Source organism: Populus trichocarpa, chromosome 17 (assembly GCF_000002775.5).
Source record: "Populus trichocarpa isolate Nisqually-1 chromosome 17, P.trichocarpa_v4.1, whole genome shotgun sequence".
Lineage (NCBI taxonomy): Eukaryota > Viridiplantae > Streptophyta > Magnoliopsida > Malpighiales > Salicaceae > Populus > Populus trichocarpa.
The window spans coordinates 14,469,173-14,493,175 of NC_037301.2; the positions used below are offsets into that span (position 1 = coordinate 14,469,173).

Consider the following 24,003-nt stretch of genomic DNA (forward strand, 5'->3'; position numbering starts at 1 on the left):
TTTTTTCTTATGTGTGTGTGTGTGTGTGTGTCATGGACACACTTGTGGATACGATCCACGGGTGGCAGCCACTCCTAAAAGCCAAACATTGAGGGAGAACTCGCCAACTCGATATCCTTAGTCTATCACATATTTACATGTGGATGAGTAGAATTTGAACCAGAAATATTCTCACCAGAAGTGCTATGACTATTGCCAGCCGAGCTACTAGCTCATTTGCAGAAGTGCTATCATGTTAACACATCTATTCTGCTTGTATAGGAATAAAAAAGGTGAGGTCCATTGCCTTAATTTCATTTCTTTTTATATAGAAGATGACAATAATTCAGAATTAGAAGATTACAGATCCAAATAGCTGAAACAAGTTGCTGATCTAAATGCAACATCCATTTTAAAAATAATTATTTGTGCAATCCATGCGTAAAGATAATTTATGATTGCAACACAAGATTATAATTGAATATCAAGAAAAATAAATATCATTGCATAACAAAGTGGAGTCTTACTCTTAATTATGTGTAAATAATTAAATCTCTTGCCTGTAATTCAGTGGTGACAGGATATTCATCCATGTCAACATTGTCTTGTTAACAGAAGCCGCGACGAGTTTATCACTTTCAGGTTCCATTCATGTGGTCACAAAAGATGCCAAGCTAAGCACAGGATTACCGTTTAACACTAAGTCATCAGTTATGATCTGGCAGGCAGCCTCTTTAGGATTGAATTCTTTGGCATTTTGAACCTGAAAGAAAATCCACCACAGAAAAAAATTATTCAGAACTCACTATTAAACAGATTCAATTAGTGATGAAGAAATGTAGGAAAAAAAGATAGTATCACCTTGGAAATGAGGCTCGAACATATTGAGATACAAATGTTGAGTGGACAGAAACTGTAAGGACTATGGACACCACTTATCTCCACATTGGTATGATATTGTCCACTTTGGGCCTAAGCCCTCATGGATTTGCTCTTGGGCTATACCCAAAAGGCCTCATACCAATGGAGATATTTGTCCATCCTTATATACCCATGATCCTCCCCATTTCTAGCCAATGTGGGACTTTGGTCGTATACCCAACAATCCTCCCCTCGAACAAAGGACCACCGAGCCTCCCCTCAAACCGATCATTCATCCGTCCACTCTCTACCAACCAGGATTCTTCATTCTCTACTTCACCGTGTTGGGGTCAGAACACGTCCATGAAGCATCCGGAGAGCACTACCTGACTTGAGAGTTTTTGCTCTTTCTAGGTCAACTCCTCTTCACCGTGTTGGGATCAGGACACGTCCATGAAGCATCTGGAGCACACCGCCTATCCAATAGAGCTGATCCATGGATTATATCGTGATTGGGGGCCCACCACCTTTTGTTCGGCATTTCGAGGATTCATCCATCATGGCTAACTCCGGGGTCTGGCTCTGATACCACTTGTAAGGACTATGGACACCACTTATCTCCACATTGGTATGATATTGTCCACTTTGGGCCTAAGCCCTCATGGATTTGCTCTTGGGCTATACCCAAAAGGCCTCATACCAATGGAGATATTTGTCCATCCTTATATACCCATGATCCTCCCCATTTCTAGCCAATGTGGGACTTTGGTCGTATACCCAACAGAAACATGGTTGTCTGGTGCAGTAATTCAGGAAAAGAAAAGATCAGATATGGAGAGAAAGAGAACGAGAGAGAGGTGGAATATGGAGAAAACGGGAGATCTGCAGTAATTCAGGAGTTGTACACTGTTGATGAGAACTAGGCTGGAAAAGCTACGGCAAAAAGCAGAAGCAAGGAAACAGCAGCAAAGTCAGTAGGTCGGCAAACAGTCCTGGTGGAGAAGGACTTCCAACAGCTGTAGATCGGCGGAGAAAGAGGAAGTATCTTACAAGGAAAAAGGAGAAGGAAAGTTCAAAATTAAAAGGAGACAGTTTTGAAGGCAGCAAATCAACCCTGGCAGAACTTGGTTCCTGAGTTGAGTTACGAGTTCTGATTTGTTACAATCCTGACATAAAGAAGGTGCTGCAAACAATCCTGACAGAGAACACTCCACCTAGCCATGGATGCAATTTCTGTCTTTTGCAAGGGATGCAGCCCCAAACACAGAAAAGAAGAGAGGCTGAAAACCCATGCCCAAAGAAGATAAACAACAACAATACCAACAGAAAGGTACGAAGTCAAACAACAATAGTCCAGGTGAGAATTATATAAATTATATTTTGAAAATTTATTTAATAATTTAATTTTTTTAGATGAGATGGTTTTTTAACATAACATCAAAATATACTTAAATAAACGGTCATGAGGTAACTCTTTTGAATTGAGATTGTATTTTAACAACCCATCCCTTAGTGAAGCTTCTGGATTCAGTAAGTCTGGTTCCAATTCAGTACGGAAAGAACATTTTTTGGGGTGATTTGGAGGAAGAAGAAGAGGAAGAAAAGGAGGAGGAACAACTTGATGAAGAGGAGTTGGAGGGCAATGTTCATTCCGTTGATAGCCTTTCAAGCACACCAACTGGAGTTGAGACTCCTGATGTTGTTGACCTTCGTAAGCAACTGAGAAAACCTAAGAGGCTTCTTTATCAAGTTTTTAAAGAAAAACAAGAGAGGGTTGTTGCAGGGACTTTACTTGAAACAACAAAGAGCTTTAATGCCAATAATTGAAGGAAGAGATTGTTGTGTGTGGTGCCGCACCATGTGATAATGGACCACCACATTAATTAGTAAGAGGCAACAGGCTGCCTCTTTGAAAAACAAAATATTACCACTGTAGCAACAGAATGGTTTTTAACAGAACAGAGAAAAGAGAGCACGGGAGAAAGAAAGAAAAGAGGCAGTGAGCAGTATGTCTTCATTCTTCGATTTGCAGCTCGTTAACCGTCAGATAGGGATGAGATTTTGACAGACAATTCTAGACACGTTGCTCTTCATTCTAAACGGTTGGATCGAAGATTGGTGGTGTTCAAGCTGGTTTCTTGATCAGAAAACGAGGCTGTTAGTATTGTGAGTTTTTCTCGAACACTTCTCCCTTTAATCTTGCTGTATTCCGAAAATAGATTGTTCTTGATGATATGTATGTTGTAGCCCTTAGTTATGTCTAAGAAAGAACACTTGTGAACCCATTAATTGTTGATAGTGGAAGTTTTTAGGTGGATTACGGTCCCGTGGTTTTTCCCGCATTGAGTTTTCTACGTAAAAATCTTGGTGTTGATTTGTGTGTTTGATTATATTATTTTGTTGATTAGGTGATCCTAATTTTGATTGCACAAAAAGGGAAAAGGATTGGGACTTGTGAATTGTGTACTTGGCTAGATTGGTGTCTGATTATTTGAATTTTTCCCAACAAAGTATCAGAGCACTGGTTGTGTAGATTGAATTTCTTGTGTAGTTAAAATAAAAAATGAAGATTCATGCATGATAAAGCTCACTTCCTCCAATTATTTTATATGAAAAACAATGATGGAGAATCACTTATATTGCAATGATTTGACTTTGCCGCTTGAGTGTAAGGAAATAAGGCCTAATGAAATGGATGAGGCAAAATGAAATGGGCTTCACAGAAAGACGACTACTAATGTTAGAAAATAGGTATCTTCTAAGTCCATTAATCATATTTCTCAAGAACATGACTGCTATATAATTTGGAAGATGTTGGAAGAAACATTTGCTAAGGAGAGTGCACAAAACAAGATTTTTGTAATTAGAAACCTTGTGAATTTAAAGTACAAAGATGGTGAAGATGCTTCAGTGCACATAAATGAATTCCAAGAGTTCCTAAATCAGCTGTCATTGATGAATCTTGAGTTAGCTGATGAGATGCAAGCACTAATCCTATTGAGTTCATTGTCGGATAGTTAAGAGACTTTAATGATGTTACTTAGCAATTCTATTTCGAATGGAAAGATCACTTTAAAGAAAGTGAAGGGAAGAAGATAGGTCTCTACATGTCACAAGCCAAGGTGATTAAAGGGGAGGTGAATGCAATTGAAGATTACTCTACTGATTTAGCTTCACCTTCAATTGCATTCACCTCCCCTTTAATCACTTTCTTCAAAGTGATGTTTTCATTTAGAGTAGAATTGCTAAGTGACATCACTAAAGTCTCTCAATCATCCGGCAATGAACTCAATAGAATTAGTGCTGGTATTTAATCAGCTAACTCAAGATTCATTAATGACAGCTGATTCAGGAACTCTTGGAATTTATTTATGTGCACTGAAGCATCTTCAACATCTTTGTACTTTAAATTCACAAGGTCTCTAATTACAAAAACCTTATTTTATGCGCTCTTCTTAGTAAAGGTTTCTTCCAACATCTTTCAAATTGTATAGCAGTCGTGTTCTTGAAAAATATGATTAATGGACTTATAAGATACCTATTTTCTAACATTAGCAACCGCCTTTCTATTAAGCTCATTCCATCTTGCCTCATGCATTTCATCATGCTTTATTTCTTTACATTTAAGTGGCAAAGCTAAATCATTGCAATATAAGTGATCCTTCATCATTGTTTTTCATAAAAAATAATTGGAGGAAGTGAGATTTATTATGCCTGAATCTTCCTTTTTTATTTTAACTGCACAAGAAATTCAATTTACATAACCAATGCTCTGATACTACTTTGTTGGGAAAAATTCAAATAATCGGACACCAATCTAGCCAAATACACAATTCACAAGTCCCAATCTTTTTTTCTCTTTGTGCAATCAAAATTAGGATCACTCAATCAACAAAAAAATATAATCAACAAAATAATATAATCAAACACACAAATTAACACCAAGATTTTTACGTAGAAAACCCAATGTGAGAAAAACCACAGGATTGTAGTCCACCTAAAAACTTCCACTATCAACAATTAATGGGTTCACAAGTGTTCTTCCTTAGATATAACTAAGGACTACAATATACATATCATGAAGAACAATTTATTCTTGGAATACAACAAGATTAAAAAGAGAAATGTATGGGAAAAACTCACAACACTGATAGCCCCGTTTTCTGACCAAGAAACCAGCTTGTACACCACTAATCTTCGATCCAACCGTTCATAATGAAGAGAAACGTGCCTAGAATCAGCTGTAAAAATCTCATCCCGATCGAACGGTTAACGAGCTGCAAATCGAAGAATTAAGACAGACTGCTCACTGCCTCTGTTCTTTCTTTCTCCCGTGCTCTCTCTTTTCTCTCCTGTTAAAAACCATTTTGTTGCTACAGTGGTAATATTTTGTTTTTCAAAGAGGCAGCCTGCTGCCTCTTACTAATTAATATGGGGTTCCATTATCACATGGTGCGGGACCACACAAAACAGCGAGGATATTCGGAAACTAGAATCATGTAGTCTCTGCAACTCCAGGCAGAGCCTGTGACATGATCAAGAGTAGGTCATTAAGTACAATAGCCATTAGAGTACTAGTTCTTGATGAATCTGATTAGAAGTTGAGCAGATAGTTCAAGGATAAAATTTATGAAGATATCTCGCATCGCATCCGAGCTTCAGGTTTTCTTGATTTCTGCTAGTCTTCGTAATGAAATTTTGGAGATGACTAGCAAGTTCATGACAGGTCCTTTTAAAGATTCTTGCAAGTTCATGGCGGAGGAAAAACTAAAAGAAAAGGGAAGAAACAGAAAAGAAAAGAAAAGAAAGAAGAAAAAAAAAAGAGAAGGGAGAAGAGAACCCTTTCATCCTGCCCAGAGAGGAAGAGGAGCTTCCCAGCCCCCTTGCAATTCTTCTTCCTCCCTCACCGATCAGCATTAAAATATTAAATAATTAATTATTTAGAATACAATTCCAAACTACTCCTCCACTCCCAAACCAAACCTAACAAGGCTTAGATGCATTGAAAGGAAGGAACAGAGGAGAGAGGCAACTCGAGTGAACATTGTAATTTTAGTGGAAAGGCATATCATAACATTGTTTTATCGGAAGAACTCATTTTAGTCGCTAATAAATATACCTATTCTCAATTGAGTACCAAAACAAAATGTTTTATTGATTATTAGGTCTCACATGTTTTAATTTCTCGATTGCATCCCTTTGTCAATGTTCGTTATGCAATTGATGACAAGATTACTAGAAACTTATAAAAGAACCTATTGAGAAGTAGGAAATATATAAATTCCTCATGATCCTTGCTTGATTAGTATTCGAAGCATAAATCCATTCTTCGATTTCCAAGATACACATAATCAAGTAGTTGCACTATAAATAAACTCAAGATGGTACCAAAAAAAAAAACAATCCGATTGACAAGACGCTCAACATTATAGATAATAAAATTGCGAAAGTGAAATATTCCTGCTCAATCCATCATGATCTTTTTCCGTTCTCTAACACACACCATTCATCTTCCTTTGCATGACGAACTTCCTCCAAACTGTAGTAATCTCTCTTGTTTTCTCCAGATCCCTCTTCTCTTTATTGGCCGCAGCTTCCTTCTCCTCATTAGCCAAAGCAATCTTGGTACTGATCCTGCATGGCAATGTCTCAAGCTCATGTAAGACCTTTTCAATGTCAAGAACAAGACGTTCGGCGAGTGTCCTAGAGAAATCTTCTCGGATCACCACACGCAAGACAGTAACATGTTGAGCGTCAGGGGGCATGGTGTAGGCAGGCACAATCCAACCAAATCGCCTTAACATTTCGGATACCTCAAATTCCTTATGGCTGCTATTGTCCTTCAATGAAAAGGCCACTAATGGCACCCCATTGTCTTTTGAGACAATGTTGAACTTGCCTGTGTTCTCCAGTCCTTGTTTAAGCACCATCATGTTATCTCTGCAATTTTCCATAACATTTTTGTATCCCTGTAGGTAAACAAAATTTGTTTATATATTTATATAAAAAAGGGGTTCGAACTCGAGATCTCTCGATGAAAAAGGAACGTGGATGCGAGTTAAGCTACAAGCTTATCCGCACATGGTTAGACTCACCTCATAACCCAAGCGAATGAGTTGGTAATATTGAGCAATAACTTGACTAGATCCTACGAAAGATAAAGATTAAGGCACATTGAGTTTAGTTTCCAATCATGAAATACTGAAGAAAATATTAAGAATTATGGATGTTTGTCAAGATTTATACCTTTGGAGAAGTTGAGGGTGAAGGTGGGTTGATCAGCTCCAAGATAATTAATATGAAAAATAAGTTCTTCAGGCAAGTCCTCTTTGTTCCTCCAAACGACCCAACCGATTCCAGCATAGACTAGTCCATATTTGTGCCCGCTAACATTGATACTCTTCACCAACGGCAACCTGAAATCCCACTCAAGTTCTGGGTAAATAAAAGGAGCAATGAAGCCACCGCTGGCCGCATCAACATGGATCGGAGTATCCCATCTACAGAAGAAGAAAATCAGCATTAAACAAAATGTAAATTGGAGTACTCAGATTGATAAATTCTTTCATTCCCATGATATCATGAAGTTTACAAAAAAGAAAAAGAGAGATTACCCAGTTTCTTTGTTCTTCTCCACCAAGAGATCATTCAAGAGCTTAACATCTTCAAATTCTCCATTAAGGGTGGAGCCAAGGATAGCTGCAACACAGATTGTGTTCTCATCCACCATTTTCACAGCCTTTTCTGGATCCATCACATAGTAACCATCTCTAAGCTTCACCTCCTTCAACTCCACTTCAAAATACCTTGCAAATTTCTCCCAACACACCTTCAAACAAGAATGAACATCAGATTATTTGGTATGATATTTGTTAGCGCATTATGATTCTAATTTATAACTTACAAGCTATCTAGTGGTGTATATATTAATCATATTAGAATACCTGAACATTGGCTCCGGTGACAATGTTAGGCTTATCATAGGGCTTTCCCTCAGCTTTCATCTTGTTCTGCCACCTTCTCTTGAATGCTAAACCAGCCAACATTATAGCCTCGGAGGATCCTACGGTTCCGACTCCAATTGCTGTCTCTGAGTCTCCAAGTGGTGCATTGAAGAGATGGGCTATTATGTTAACACATCGGTTCTGCATGCATAAACAATCATCAAACTGTTAATTAAGCTCCTCTGGTCAAAATGTTCTTGAAAATTTCATATTTTCTACATCACCATTTGAAATAAATCATCGATCCAATTTAGAAGACAGACAAACAAATGTATCAATCAATAATTCACTCTAGATAGTAATTGCTACCATTTTTTTTTTTAGATTTTTTCTTGCAAAGACTAATTTAAGTGTAGCTCATGAATCCATTACTTTTGTTGATTAAAATTACATTGAACCTATCCAATACCATTTTTTTGTAAAATCATTACTCTTAAGAACTTGTTCTTGAAGAGATTTCCATTCTCATTTTTTTTTGTAAAATCATTAAGCCTCGAGGAATAATCAGATTTTCTTAGGGGAAAGGAGCATATGTTCAACACAAATCATGAACAACGTAATTTTTGTTGTTGTCAAGAATTAAAGAGCCGTGACTGGTCCATACAGTACACTGACTCCATTCATTCATCTATCATCATCACTGGCTCCATGGACCAAAAGTGTGCTTGTCTTTTTCTAATTCCATTTTGAGAGAGAAGATGAAAAAGCACTTCTGATATGGGGCAATTGGTCTAGTGGATTCGATATGATAAAACATGGAAAAAGTCCTGCAAGTACTTGTATGAGGAAAAAAGTGTCAAAAAGCTAAGAAAATCTTTGCATTTGGCAATTGGTTTTGAAAAAAATCAAGCAAATTAACAGAATTTTGTACAAAATAACTCGTTCAATTCATAGATTTTCAGAGAGTGAATAGCTATAATTAATTTCTAACTTTCTATGGCCGGCAGTTGAATATTCATGCCGTGTGTTTTGGATGGCTCATCCTATCACCATCTACACAGCTAATAGCTCAATAAATAATTTGGGACCTACAACTACAAATCAATGGCTTCAATTTCGGCAAGAATGAAGACTAAAGTAATTCAATTTGAAAGCACTAACTATTCCGAATCCAATTCAATTGATTTTCGTACTTTATCAGGTAGCTTCCTTCCAATTCCTGTTTGGTGGGCCAATAATTGATTGAAACAAGTATGCAGGCACCGGCCTCATAATTCACAACAAAAACAAATAGTTTTTGTTCTTTATACAAACTGATCGATGGACACGTTAAGGGATTGATTTCAAAAAATAATCATCATTTCACTTGAATTTATTTTAACTTTTTTTTTTAATAATTGAATCCAAAGTGAAATAACCATTCCTTCAAAGTAATTCAAGTATTCACCATGACTTTTCCGATCACATTTTCTTTTGCAAGAGGGACTAAAAGGGTTGACATTAACCTAGTTTATATATATAATCCTTAAGTTAGAGAATACATATAAACAACCAAAATTTATAAATCATTTTTTGAAAAGTATTTTAAAAAATATTATTTTATATATTTTTTTAGTTGAAAAAGAGTTTGAAAAGTAATTTATGTAATTTGAAAAACATTATTTTATATTCTCTGTGTTGAAAAGTATTGTTTTATTATACTTGCCTCACCTAAACTTGTCTCCTCTCCTATGCTTTTCACAACAGATATCACATCACATATGATCTAGAATTTTGAAAAAGAAATTCGAGACTGACATGCACTTTTGAAAGTTAGATAGATAGATTTAAAAAGCATTTAAATTAATTTATTGTAGTTATTCTTCTTCTATTTTCAATGGCTGCGCCGCGTCTTGGTCAAACAGCCGCACCTTCTTGACTTTTTATGTGAATATAATTGTTTCAATTTGACTCTTTAAAATCTAGGAAATTAATGACATTGCTTTTAGCGAATTTGAAACTTTCTTTAATTATTATACAGTTCTGTGATGTGGCTGATCGAAGCCTGCCGATCGAGAAGTGGACATGGATATTATTAGTATTTTCCTAGCAATAAACACTTGAGGCATGATCTCAGTTATAATCAAGATTTAGGAATAAATAATATGCTAATTAAAACGATGGAGGCACCAACGAACAGTATTGAGATCCAGTTCCTAAATGTTATCACCTTGAAGTTCAGCTCAAACATTAGATTTATACTAAAGAAATTAACCGTCCAATCTATATTAAATTCTCTACACTCATCTCAAGAATCGAACCTATCATGATTAGATTACTCGTCAAAATTAAATTTCTTCACCATTGCTGTGCGCTTATAAACACTATTGGATTTACTTTGAAATTAAGATCCCCACTCCCCACGAAAAGTTATAGCAATAGTTAATGTTATTAATTAATTATAATTAAGAAGGAACTACCTAGCCAGAACCAATCCATTATTTTAATGGATCACCCCTACCCCATGTTGAAATCGATCAGTGTGAACTTGACCAGATTAAGATGATATATATATAAAATTATCTAGTTTCCAAAAGTTGGTCATGGGATAATTATTTAACCTTTTTTTTTTTTGAAAAAAAATGGTGTGTGTGTGTGTGTGTGGAGGAGATGGCTTGCCTGAAGCTCAGTGGTGACAGGGTATTCATCCATGTCCACGTAGTTTTTGTTGATAGAAGCCATGATAAGCTTATCACATTCAGGCTCCATCCATGTGGTCACAAATGATGCTAGGTTAAGCCTAGGGTTACCATCCAACATGAGCTCGTCGTTTATGATCTGAAAGGCTGCCTCCTTTGGGATCGAATTTTCTGGCATCTTGAACCTATCCAAAAGTGAAGAAAAATAAAGAAACTCCATTTAGTCATGTATTTACATAGCTGATTTGAAGGAAATGGAACAGTAAATAAAGAAAATACATGATCAAGTACCTCGGAAGTGAAGCTCGGACATATCTCGAGGCGAAGGTTGAGTGAACGGAGTCATCAGATTCTGAAGATGTCTTGGAGAGAACCATGGCTGGTGATCAAGAGAATGTTCAGTACTGTTGATGAAATAGGAAGAAGTCAAGAATGAAGATGTGTGAGGAAAGTGATACCATGGGTAGGTTTATATAGTGATGAAAAGGAAAGGACGGTCAATGGTCAGCCCAAGTAGTTAAAAATAAAAAACAAAAAACAATGTTGGTCTAAATAGTTGTGCATATACAGTCATATTCCTTGCGATATAAAGAAGGTGTTGAAGATCATAAATTGATGGTGGCTCCCCAGCTAGCTACCAATACCATCTTTGCTTTTGTCTAATACAATTGGCTCTCTTGTTTTTTGATTTACCCACTTCATCATGCTAATAAGAACGTTCTTTGGAATCAGCAGGAGCTGTTGTTGGACTGAACTATTAGTATTTTTTTTTTTTTGTATGGATTCCATGTTGGCACATTATTTTTTATTCTTTGGAACAGCTCGTCAGATTATTTTTTTTCCTCCCTCTCTCTCTCTCTCTCTCTCTCTCTCTCTCTCTCTTTTCTTCTGCTTGCTTTCCCCCCATGCCGTGACTTTCCTGTCCCACTACAAAGAGATTTCGGTTTTGGACTATTAAAGATTTTGGTTCGAGAAGGGTTGGAGAAAACAAGTAGGTATTCCCTCTCCTTATTGCTTAAAATTAGTGAATTGAATGTGGAAGAACCGAAGAAGATTTAGAGTTTGTATTTTACGTCGATGATTTCATAATTTAAGGGATTTATTTTATATATTAGGGTGTTAAATTCCTTAAAATCAACTAGGTTAATATCTGAATTATAAATTTATTGAATAATACAATGTTTGTATTTTTTGGTTCTGTAGATTTTCCACTAGCAGGTCGGGATTTTAGAAATCCTGACTAACCGGTTAATCAATTGGGCTAAACTGGTCAAGCGGTTTACTTGTTGTTACCAGCTGACTGATTGATTTGTGTAGTGGTCGGCCGATTGGTCAATATGGTTTGTCTTTTTTTGGTGCACTTGATTGTTTTCTCTATTAGTTGTTGATTGTTTTAAAAACAAATCAATCTGTTGATATATTCCAGAAAGTTAGAAAATAGTATTGCAAATGTCTTTGTAACTGTTAACTCACCGATAAAATTACATATGGTTCTCCTGTCGATGATATGTTAACTAGTACTAAGAGAAATACCGACTGAATTAAACGGGTAATTTTTTTGATATACATGGTCCGTCTGTAAATCTATTTGTAAATTTATTAAGATGAATTTACTGAAAAGTTAAAAATTACTAACAAGTGTTTTTTCAAATGATTTTTTGGTAAAATAATCAGTAACAAAGTGTCCGTGTACATACTAACATAAACTTCATTCTATAAAATTGGTAAATCTGGTGGTGTCTTATGTCTTGTATCTGCTACCCTCGTGTTTTTTGAATCTGTAACTAACAACATCACCGAGTCCTTATAAAAATAGAAGTTCTACTTATCAAATAAATTAAATTCAGTAATCTTCTTTACATTAAATCCAGCCAGTCCACGCTAGTATGCAGGCATTCTCTCCCCACCTTATAAAATAAAAAAATCCTGAATTCGTTGACCAAGAAAAATTAATAAGCTGTTAAAAAACTATATAATTCAAAATTGGCAGACTTCCTTGTTGCTCTTATATTTGATATATAGACAAAAGAGCACAGTTTAGTAAGTGAACATATACATACATGCATGCATCCACGCATACATACATGCATATAGATATATAAATTTGTTCTTTTGAACTTTTAGTCCTTTTTATGATAAAGGAGACTCATGTACTGTTACTTCATACAACTTAAGAACTTCCTGGTATTTTTAAAACAAGTTTTTAACCTAACTAAAATTAATTAACAATAATACGTCATCACTATCATAATTGACAACTCTTCATATTTTAACATGGGATAGGTCATGATAATCTTTGATCAAAAGCATCTCAGATTCTGGCAGAGACATCATCACTTGCTTTTGTACAAACGTTCTTTATACTGTTGTGCTTACTGCTTAGGAAGTTCCAGGTAAAGGATACATTCAAAGGAAGTTTGTTTCCAAAGTAAGAGAGAAATTATCTACCACCAAAGTAGAGAATAAGGGAATGCCAGAAAGTAAAATTACAGGCGTTTGTGTTGCCTTTACTTGGATATTAGATATTAATTAATGGTACTCGTAGCTACAGATCAAGAGGACGTGCTGGACGAATTTCAGTGCGAAACTTTGCGAAGGCAGGTGGTGAAAAATACAGGAAGTACCAGCAGAAAGGTACGACGTTTGTTTTCAAGTTCTAATAAGATTGCATTTTGTTTAAGAATGGGTCATAAGATAAAGAGCATCATAGAAAGACTATCTGAGATTTCATCTCTTAAGTGTGACTTCAACCTCAGCGAGCAGACTAATGATTATAGTCATGAGGAAACAGAGATGAACCGATCCTTTGAGAGATTTTCCGGTCTTGTTGGAAGAGATGAAGACAAAGAACGCATCATCAACCTGCTAGTAGAACCTTTTAAGGTTGATGATGCTCATCCCCTTGTCTTTTCGATAGTTGGAATGGGAGGATTGGGGAAGACTGCTCTTGCCAAATCTGTGTATGAGAATGAAATTGTAAAATCTCATTTTGAACTGAAAATGGAGGCATGTGTTTCAGATGGTTTTGGCTTAAAACAAGTGACACAAAAAATTATTAAATCTGCGACCGGGGAAAGATGTGCAGATTTGGATGAGGGTGAACTAATACAAAAACTGAAGAAATTTTGAATGGTAGGAAATACTTGCTTCTTTTGGATGATGTTTGGAAATACTCAATAGCTTTGTAACTTGGAACATGTTGGCTTGTGTCATGTGCGCGAGTTGATCTCAAATGGAACTCTATCAGCTTTGCCAGAGCAAAAGAACAAGACAGAGTATGTCACGATATTGCATCCTAATTAAAAGATAACTAATTCATTCAGCAAATTTAACTTGCTAAATCATTATTAAATTCTATGTTTGTCTGATTTTTTTTCCAGCTTTCACTGGGGTTTCTGCTGATGGTTATTCGGGGACTTCAATTTGTTCCATGTTGCTGCTCTCGTAGTTCCTGCTGGTGATTTCCATGGTTCTCGTTCCTATGCCGTGGTCTAATTTTTACGATATTCCTGGAGTTGCTCCCGATGGTTGCCACTCAGGTTTGTGTGAAATACTGTGTGTGATCATCTAAATATTTATGCTTAACATATAAATTTGTCCTTCTAAATACTGATTTTTTTTCATTTGGGATTTATATTCACAGAGATTGAAAACAACATAATTCTGACTTTTGATATTAAAAGAAAAAAACCAACCTTATGTTTCAATGATACAACAGTCATTAAGAATTTCAAACTTACAGCAATGTCTCATTCATGAGTTTCCGATGACCTGAATAAAAACACTTGGAAGATAGGTATTGGGTAGCTTCCATTTTTTTCCCAGCCACGTAAAAAACCCATTTAGTTCGCCAAATAGTTACTGTTCCTTCCTCTAGGAATCATAGATTGTTTCAAATATTGATTTTGCAGAAACTAAAATAATATTATTTCAATTATTTTGTATGCAAAAGTTCATTTCAAATAATATTAATGTTGAATGATAAAATTAAAAATAAAATTTAATTAAAAATATAATTCAAGTTAACCTGGATTAACATGTTAAACTTGAATTATAAGATCAAGATAATTTTATAGAAAATAAATCAAAACAAATTATAAAACTCAATTCTCAATCAACTCAATAATGAAGAATAAAATAAAATAAAAACACAAAAAAAATCACCCGAGTCAACAGACCAAACCTGTGATCCAAGTCATGAAACCGATATAACTTCGTAAAACGCAAAATGAAACAAATTATAAAACATATTTCTCAATCAACTCAATATTGAAAGATGAAAATGAAGAATAAAAACAAAAAAAAAAACCTGAGTCAACATATCTAACCTACAATCTTGGTCATATGATCGTAATAACCACATAAAAAACAAATAAAAAAATTATATAATTTCATTTTAAATCAATTCAATGTTGAAGGATTAAATTGAAAAAAAAATAGTTAAATAAAAAATAACAAAAAATAAACCTAAATTAACTTACTAAACTCGAGTAGGATAACTTCATAAAAAAAATTAAAATAATATTAATTTAATTTTTTTCAAAGAAAACATACTTTCAAAAAAATATCTAAAAATAAAATAAATTATGCCAAACACCATTGAGTAGCACGACGCTGTGGACGGCTGTGGACAAGAGAGATGACACAAGGAATAACTAATCAGTTTTAATAAACCACACATGAAATATAAATGATATTCTTCTCTTCATAGGGAGAGGTTTACTCCTATGACAGAGTGCCCTTCGCCTGCGAATGTGTTCTTAAACCCTATTTTCTGTTGGACTGAGATTTTATATCCATTAAAGATTAGAAAATCCTTCAAATTAAACTCAAAAATTATTATTTAAAATTTGCTATATTTCTAAATTGATTTAAGATTTTTTTATTTGATTTGAGATTCATATATTATTTTTCAAGTTTTGCTTAAAATCTTATTGTTTTTTCTTTATTTTCGAGTTTCTTAGTTTGATTAGACATTTAATTAAGGAATTGTAACCCTGGTAAAGAAACAAACTACATCAAAATCATTTATTTAATAATAAAAATATAAAGTAGGGTTATATAACATTCTTATTTAACTGTAATTCTGTACTTTCATCTACAGCATATTGGCCATGACTGTCCTTTTCTTGTTTTCCTTCCGAGAGATCAAAAAGAAAAAAGAAAAAAGCAGCCCTAAACGCAAGTAAGCAGAGAATAAGATCAAAAACACGTTATAGTAAGTTGCTGGCAAAAAAAAGTCAAATTGAAATGATATGAAGCTAAATCAAACAAGAGACCGAAGAGAGGAAAAATAAAGCTGAGTTGATTAAATTCATGAATCCTCTAATCATCCCCTTTCTTCCTTCTTTCTCCTCTCCTTTATTTCCTTCCAATAAGAAGCTCGAATCAAGCTTTACTGCACTGCTCACTTTGCCTGCCAAGTCCTGTACACAACACCAAAGCCTCCTAAATCATTGAAAAGTCGAAGAATAAACATGAAATGCAGCAACTCTTGCTAACACTTTACTTGTCAGGGAGATGAAGTTGATTACATCAATGAGTTACAGTAAACTACGTCGAAATTGAGGTGCAGTTGGTTCTGACATAGCTTTTGCATTACATCCTCCTAAAGAACAGGAAGCTAAACCTGATGTTCTCTGGCAACTAGAGATTTGGCAGCACTCAAGTTTGATGTCAAAATTAATTATTCCAACGAGCCTATGTTCATTATCCTTGTTTAGCAAAGACACTCCAGATTGATGAAGCATTAAGGGCAATGAAGAAACTACAGCGTTAAAATCATTCTACTGTCAAGCCAAGTTGGTGAATATCACATACAATTATGCCTCGACAGAAAGTCTGGCTTTCAGCTCCACGGCCACAGCATCAATGAACTCTTCAGTGTTGAGGTACTGGTCCCTACTAACCCTGCATCACACAGAAGAAGAATATTATACACATAAACATCATATAAAGCAGAGTATAAACATTGATAACATTCAGAAAGCACTTTTTTAATGATGGTGCTTACTTAGATCCATGGATAAGCAATGCAAGATCCTTGGTCATCTTGCCAGACTCCACAGCTCCAACGCAAGCTGCCTCTAGTTTCTCAGTGAAATCCAAGAGTTTAGCATTGTCATCCAACTTAGCCCTGGACAAGAGAAAAATACGTTTCAATTTCTTGACCACTGCTTCCAGCATACTTAGATGCTTCAAGACCAATAGTGTAGATTTGCAAAATCATAAATATATACCTGTGGGCAAGTCCTCTTGACCAAGCAAAAATAGAGGCAATACTGTTTGTGCTGGTTTCACCACCTTTCTGGTGAACCCTGTAATGCCGAGTAACTGTGCCATGGGCTGCCTCGGCCTCTATGGTCTTTCCATCAGGGCACACCTGAACCATACCACTTTCAACAAAGTCAAAGATGAGCGCAAACAATATGTTAATCTCTTAGATGTTACTGCAATTTCTCTCTGCAAATCACTCCCTCCCACACTAGCAATAACCTATTTCTTATAACTAAACATTAGTTAGATCATACACTTATAACACGTTATTAACTGTTGCATATGAAAATTATCGAAGCTTAAAAACTGCTTCGACCAATGCTTTGTGTATGTAAAAAGTCGTTTATAAAGAGAAAAGGAAGGAAGACAGTTTAATAAAGAAAGAGCATTACTCTGCTGCAGGAGTACAGGGAGAATACAGAGGAACAGAGACAACTATCAAAAATGAAACAAACGACAACTGAAAAAATAAAACAAGAAAGTAGGTCTACAATCATACCAATACAGAGGTCATCAAGCCAAGAGATCCAAAACCTGTAAAAACACAGCCAGATGAATAATTAATATAGCAAATGCTACCAAGATGAATAGTTAATATAGCAGCCAAATTCAATCCAAATTCTGAGGGATAAGATAAGCACACTGCAAAAGTTTTGGTGCGCTGAATATTCCAGGTGTTAACGGTCTGTTTCACATACCTTGGGCCAAGAAATCACTCTGCACATCCCCATCATAGTTTTTGCATGCCCATACATAACCTCCTTCACTCTTGAGAGCATATGCAACCATATCATCAATGAGTCGGTGTTCATACCTTACAATTCAACCATCCGAGTTATTAATAAATACAAATGCAGCCAAAACAAACATCATTTCAAGCCTAAGACACTAGGTCGCTCACCATATTCCTGCAGCCTCGTACTTTGATTTCCAGTTAGCCTCATAGACTTCTTGAAAGATGTCCTTGAATCTTCATTTAATAGAAAAAAAAACTTGATGATATATCAACTAAATAACCAAATGATAATGCAGGTAGGTATACAGAGTGATGAAAGTGCCATACCTCCCATCGTACTTCTTAAGGATAGTATTTTTTGTGCTGAGATAAAGTGGCCACTTCTTTTGGTAAGCAGTGTTCATAGAAGCTTCAGCAAAAGAACGGATGGACTGCATTTCAGGTTCAAGAATAAAAAAGAAAATTAATTTTTCTGCATTTCAGTGCATGACAATCATTGGAGAATTTGCAGAGTTGTACCTCATCGGTGTTATACATGGCCAATGCCACCCCACCAGCACCTGTAAAGTTGTACACCTCCAACTCTGTCTTCTCATCCTGTCCTTCTGGCACTGCAGAATGAAAGATAAATGAGAAATGAGAAAAGACCAACAAATGGGAAATTAATCAGTACAATTCTGAAAAAAAGCTGAGTTGATAAAAAAGCTTACCAAACACTAGCTTGAGTTTGCCAGCTCCTTTGATTACTGCATCAGTTGCTCGATATTGATCACCAAAAGCATGTCTTCCGATGCAAATTGCCTTCGTCCAGCCTGAGAACAGCAACAATCATTAAAGCCCAGTCCACCACAGAAAGTGTTGAGCTGCTTTATTAAGAAAATGGAAATACCTGGGACAAGGCGGGGAACGTTTTTGCAAATAATTGGTTCTCTGAAGACAGTACCTGCAGAAAACAAAGATGTTATTGGAGCAAAATATGAAAGAATTTTTACATAGACACATAGCCTGCCTCAAGTGCAACTCCACTGACCGTTCAAAATGTTCCTAATTGTTCCGTTTGGACTCTTCCACATCTGCTTCAATTTAAACTCCTTGACACGATCTTCATCTGTCAATTGCACATTGAATATAAGATTTGTGTATGGATATTTTCGGAAAAAATTATTTCCATATGAACCTAATATTCATTACGTTCATCCCAAGAGAAATGAATGCATACCTGGAGTAATAGTTGCACACTTGATTGCTACATTGTACCTAGATAGAGTTGAGTTTTAATAAAATTAGGGCCCAATACGATCAGAGTCAAGTCAAACCTTCACTAGTTTAATACTAATAACCTATTATGTACACCAAAATACTCATGAATATGAAAAGAAGGATCGATCAATGTTAGGAGCTTATACATAACATTTTTTTTATCTGAAGGAATTTATATAGAAATGTCCAAAACACTCACTTAAGAGTAGCTTCTGCGCTTTCAATAGTGACTTTATCATCAGTGGCATCGCGATGAGGAAGGCCAAGGTCAAAGTACTTGATATCCAACTCCAAAAATGGGAAAATAAGCTGCCATCATCACATCAAAAGCAGCATTACAAATTAAATCAATTAGCTCAAACCTTCATCAACCAGCAATCCAAAATCATAAATGTACAAACAAATATTAAAATCACCTTTTCCTTTATTGATTGCCAGAAAACTCTGGTCATTTCATCTCCTGTGTCATCACAACAACAAATAAGCACAGCATGAGAAACACAGAAAGAAAAGGACTGTCTTTGTGATCAACGAATGAAGATTCCAGTAAAACCCAGATCTCAAATAAAGAGATCAATCAAACCCAGATTCAACATCAGATCCTAGCCATGCCCCGCCAACTTTTTTAGACAAAGAAACATAAAGATACAAACTTTCATGAATCTCCAAAAGCAAAGATGCTCACTTCATAACACTACTACGTCACTAATAACCAATCAAAATCTAGACTTTCACTCGTCAAGAACAAAAAAACCAGATAAAATTGATTTGATCGTCAAATGAGTAAAGAAACATAAATCTTACCATCCATTTCAACGATGGGGTTAGCAACCTTGATCTTTTCGAAAGCCATTGTTATGTTGTCTTGCTTTTTGAGGAAGCTCAGAGATTTTTAAAGATTGAAACTTTTATGTTGTCTTTCTATCTTTCTTTCTCCTCCCGAAAATTGAGCACAGAAGGAAAATGAGACAGAGATCAGAGCAAAGACAAAAGGAAGCAGGAACTGGTTTAGACTTTAAAGTATATTCAACTGGGGACTGTTTTGTCCTCGTAATCACTTTGTCCTTGTGTTTTGTTTGAATTACACATTTGGCCAACCTAACGTTCTCCACCAATACGGCAGCATGGCAAAATTATTCAATGTTGGGCTTTTTTTTTTTTTTGAAAAGATAAAAAAATAGATATTTCCAATGTATTAAACTGCACAAGTCATGAGTTCTGAATTAATTTAAATTGACTTAGTTAATAAAAATAATATTTTTTTTAATTGTTAAATTAAAATAATTTTATTTTATATATAAAAAATCAATTTAAATTTTAATTGAATTGATTAAGTTATGAGTTGACTTGTTAGGTAAATCTATATTAATTTCCAAACTATTTTCTTTAAATTTAATCTGGGTTATAGAATAGGATAGCCAAGTTAATGATTAACTCATTACTCATTTAATAGCTATAATATTAATTGATGTTATAAATATGTTTGTGAAACAAATTATTTCACGACTTAAATAATTATAATATGTTTTTATATTATTATTTTGAATTTAAATAGATCAGATATTAAGATAAATAAATTTTTCTTATTCATTCACACAATATAAATTATTTGCTAAAGATTCATTAAGAAAGATTTCCTTTTCAATGTATAAAACTTGATCCAAGAATGAAAAACTATTAACTACTTCCTGTGTGTTGCTCATGAAGAATCCTACGATCTCACTTTCATATTTGTTAGTCATTAAAATCAAAAGGTACATTATAAATAACACTTCGAAGAATTATTTTTACAAAAGTGTAATAAACATTATCATTGATGGCTAATGTGCTCGTAATAGACATTAATAATGTAACTATCTAGTAGGTAGTTTAATGGTAAAAGTTTGGGATCAAAGCGTTTATTTCTCATGTGGTCTCAAGTTCAAACTATGTGGTTGTTAATATGATGATCACCGGAAACTTACATGGTCGTTAATTTCAGAGCCCGTGAGATTAGTCGAGGTGCACGCAAGCTGGCCCGAATACCGACGTTAATTAAAAAAAATTTGACATCAATAATGTTGAATGGAAGATAAAACTTTTTCTCTTTGGTTTTATAATGTTTTTGTAATTCAATTATCATAATTATTTTTTATTAATTTTCACATCAGTTGAAAATAACTTTTGTCCCAATAGTTTTTAAATTGGTCAATGTTGTAGCAGGTACATTATCTTATTAATTATTGATGTTTTTGACCATCTTGAGTTGAATTTTTCAACCTCCCTATGTCATTTATATCGAGCACCATTTACTTTGTTCCAAATTTCCTCTCTCGTGGTAGGTGGGAGTGGAAACTAAATAAAGTCTTGGAGCACAAAAACAAGACAACGATATGATAATCATGGCAAACATTATTATTATTTTTTTAGTTCGAGGATAAGAATATTTATAGGATAGCAACACCATCTATCTAATAACTATGCTCGAGCATTGTTTGGTTATTATATCAAAGAAAAAAATGATAGACTTTTCTCTTTTTGAATTTTTTTTTTCTAGGTTTTTGCTTTTAATTTTTAGTTTTTTTTCTTTAAAATTTCTTTCTTTAATGCTTTAATATGTTTTTTCATTATTTTGTATAACTTTAATATCAGAACTTTTAGTTTTTAATTAATCTTATAATTAAACGACATATTAAGGCTTGTGAAAATCTCTAAAATAATCATTAGAAATAGTTGATAGAGTCCCAAAAAGACAACAAACTTTTTTTTTAATTCTCTATTTTTCTTGTCTTTTTCCCTTCTTTGCTTTTAATTTTAGTTTTTTTTTAATGCTTCTTTCTTTTTTTCTTGTTTTAAATTTTTATTTATTTATTGTTTCGCATCAACTTTAATATCAGAGCTTTAAGTTTTTAATTATTCTTACAATTAAATAATTTATGAGGGCTTGTGAAAATCTCTAGGTTGATCATTAAAAACAGTTGATCTAAACAAAAAAAAAAAAAAATAGACATTTCCCTTCTTAAATTCTCTCTTTTTTCTAGTTTTTACTTTTAATTCTTAGATTTTTTATTTTTTATTTTATTTTTAATTTTTGTTTATTGTTCAGGATCAACTTATATAGAAGAGATAAAAATAATGAAAAAAAAATATGTCTTTCATTTTAAAATTATCTAACGATTAATTTTTATTTATATCTTTATCTTTATTTCAATAACTAAATATATTTTTAATTTTTAATTTATTTTTTATGTTATAGAACACTGTAAATATTTAACTAAATTGTACTTTTTGGCAAAGTAAAAGATAAGAAAAAAAAATGTCTTGGATTAAAATTGTATATTAACATAAGAAAATAAAATTACAGCTCTTTTTTAACCGAATTCTTTCTTATAACTCAAATCTTACTAAAAAAAATTCATGTCTTGATATTTTCCACGAAATAAATATTTTCTTCTAACTTTCACGTGTGAATCGAACTATTTCGTCCTCTAAATTCCTCATCATTATTAGACCTAACAAAACCCAAAACCATAATCTTTTTGAACTAGCTTAAGATAGTGAAAAGAATAATGTTTATAAAGATTAAAAAAAGTTAATAGAGATTTTATATTTGATCGGCAATGCGGTCCATCATGCCAAAAAAATATATTAATAATTTGAATATCATTTTTTTTTTTACAATAGCTTATACATTTATTAAAAATAAGTTTTATTTTCTAACAATCTTAATAATACATTAAAAGATAGAGCTTAAAACTTTATGCTGGTAAAGCTAATGGATATAAAGAAATGAAGAAAACATATCCATGCACATAATAATGGGATTAAGAATTACAAATTAAGGATTAAATCCAAGATTATAAAACAAAAAATAAAAATAAAGAGAGAAGAAATCAAACATTTTAAGCTACGAAATAAAAAAATAGATAAGGTTCTTTCTTGTTTTTTTTTTTTATTATTATTAGAAAGCATGATACCATATTGTAATAATAGTGTTAATGATGGGCAATATTTTTTTGGGGGTGGTGCAGTCGTACCAGGCTACTCCACCTAACACAATGACAAAGCCCCAATCCGAAAATTTGGACTCTCCGGTGAAATGTATTGGAGGAAATGTCCAAGTCACGAATAAAAATCAAATTAAATATCTTGTTCCAATAAAATAAATAAATAAATAAATCCTTAGTCTTCTTTTGCAGCTTATCCAAACTATCTGTATTTTTTGCCCCACGTCTACCGTGAGAAGGCCACTTAGTTCACGTCTTTTTTTATTTTTTCTTTATCATTGAATCAATTCTAAATAATTATTGATGAAATAATTATGCATTTTAAAACAAATATCTTAAGATGAAGAATCTTATAATCACAGGGAGATATTAAAAATACTTGTCAAAAAAATAAAAAACTTTAATAATAATGAATAAAATCATTTTATTTAAATAGAAAAATTAGAAAATCCTAATAATACTAAATAAAAATAAAATAAATTCCTAAATTGAATAAAAAGAAAAATAAATAACTAAGAAAAATATTTATTTTTTTTCAAAAAAATTATTGCATTAATCTTCTCAAATTAGAAGGAATTTGTCATCAAATTTAACTTGTTTTTATCTCAATTTCGTAGTTGTTTAATTAAAATTTTTTTTTCTTTACTTCACTTATATAATAAATTTAAATATCAGCTTCAGTTCTTTCATGTCAAATTTCATATGAGAAACATTAATTGTAAAACTATTTATTTTCCATTAGCTCGTAGAGTAATTAATGAATTGCAAAGTTGAACCTTGTAGAGTCGCAATCATCCATCTACCGATCCTCTAGATCTTGATCCATCAAAAGATGGGGCAACTCGACAACCTACCTTTGCAAATCCCCAATCATCAATCATTGAATATAATATTTTTAGGGCAGAACCTTCTGATCTAGAAACCATCTTCCTTCTCCATGAACATGTCTAACATACGTAATGTTCTTGGAACAAGACCTCCTTCGTCGGAAATTGCCCTCCGTCATAAACATGTCCTCTGGGACCTATAGAACAATAAAATTACCGAAATGATTGAACTTCAATTCTATTTAATAGAACTATAGCCAAAAGTTGATGTATGCACGAATAGCTAGGTTTTTTTCGTGTTGGATAGAATTGCATGCATGAAGGGAAGGTGCAGGTGGTGTGATCTTGTGCTATGGGCTGAGACCTGAGAGCTCTTGCAATGGTAAGAAAGAAGGGAGATGCTACTAAGAGAAAAAGTAGACTCAGTACCCTAGAATCAAAACATAACCCAATTAA

The 24,003-nt window shown here is 33.8% G+C and overlaps 2 protein-coding genes across 3 annotated transcripts; both read right to left on the reverse strand.

Annotated features, from left to right (window-relative positions):
* Positions 1-6,113: 6,113 nt before the first annotated feature.
* On the reverse strand, positions 6,114-10,925 carry LOC18106489 (glutamate decarboxylase). Its single transcript, XM_006372354.3, has 7 exons — positions 10,754-10,925; positions 10,443-10,647; positions 7,785-7,985; positions 7,455-7,669; positions 7,087-7,340; positions 6,936-6,988; positions 6,114-6,809 (listed from the first exon to the last, which is right to left on the reverse strand). Exons 1-7 carry the CDS (start codon positions 10,837-10,839, stop codon positions 6,333-6,335), a joined length of 1,491 nt encoding a protein of 496 aa, XP_006372416.1. The 5' UTR covers positions 10,840-10,925; the 3' UTR covers positions 6,114-6,332.
* A 4,551-nt stretch (positions 10,926-15,476) lies between these two features.
* Positions 15,477-19,738, reverse strand: LOC112325627 (isocitrate dehydrogenase [NADP]). Of its 2 annotated transcripts, none has more exons than XM_052448587.1 (16): positions 19,539-19,738; positions 19,151-19,194; positions 18,934-19,043; positions 18,694-18,731; positions 18,505-18,582; positions 18,364-18,417; positions 18,185-18,286; positions 17,994-18,085; positions 17,802-17,905; positions 17,640-17,708; positions 17,437-17,552; positions 17,238-17,272; positions 16,702-16,844; positions 16,476-16,598; positions 16,300-16,372; positions 15,477-15,883 (listed from the first exon to the last, which is right to left on the reverse strand). In XM_052448587.1, the coding sequence occupies exons 1-16, from the start codon at positions 19,585-19,587 to the stop codon at positions 15,851-15,853; spliced, it is 1,263 nt and encodes a 420-aa protein (XP_052304547.1). In that variant the 5' UTR covers positions 19,588-19,738; the 3' UTR covers positions 15,477-15,850. The 2 variants fall into 2 exon arrangements, with proteins under 2 accessions (XP_052304547.1, XP_024448206.1); XM_024592438.2 differs by having other exon boundaries at positions 15,477-15,888; positions 16,283-16,372; positions 19,539-19,737.
* Positions 19,739-24,003: the final 4,265 nt, after the last annotated feature.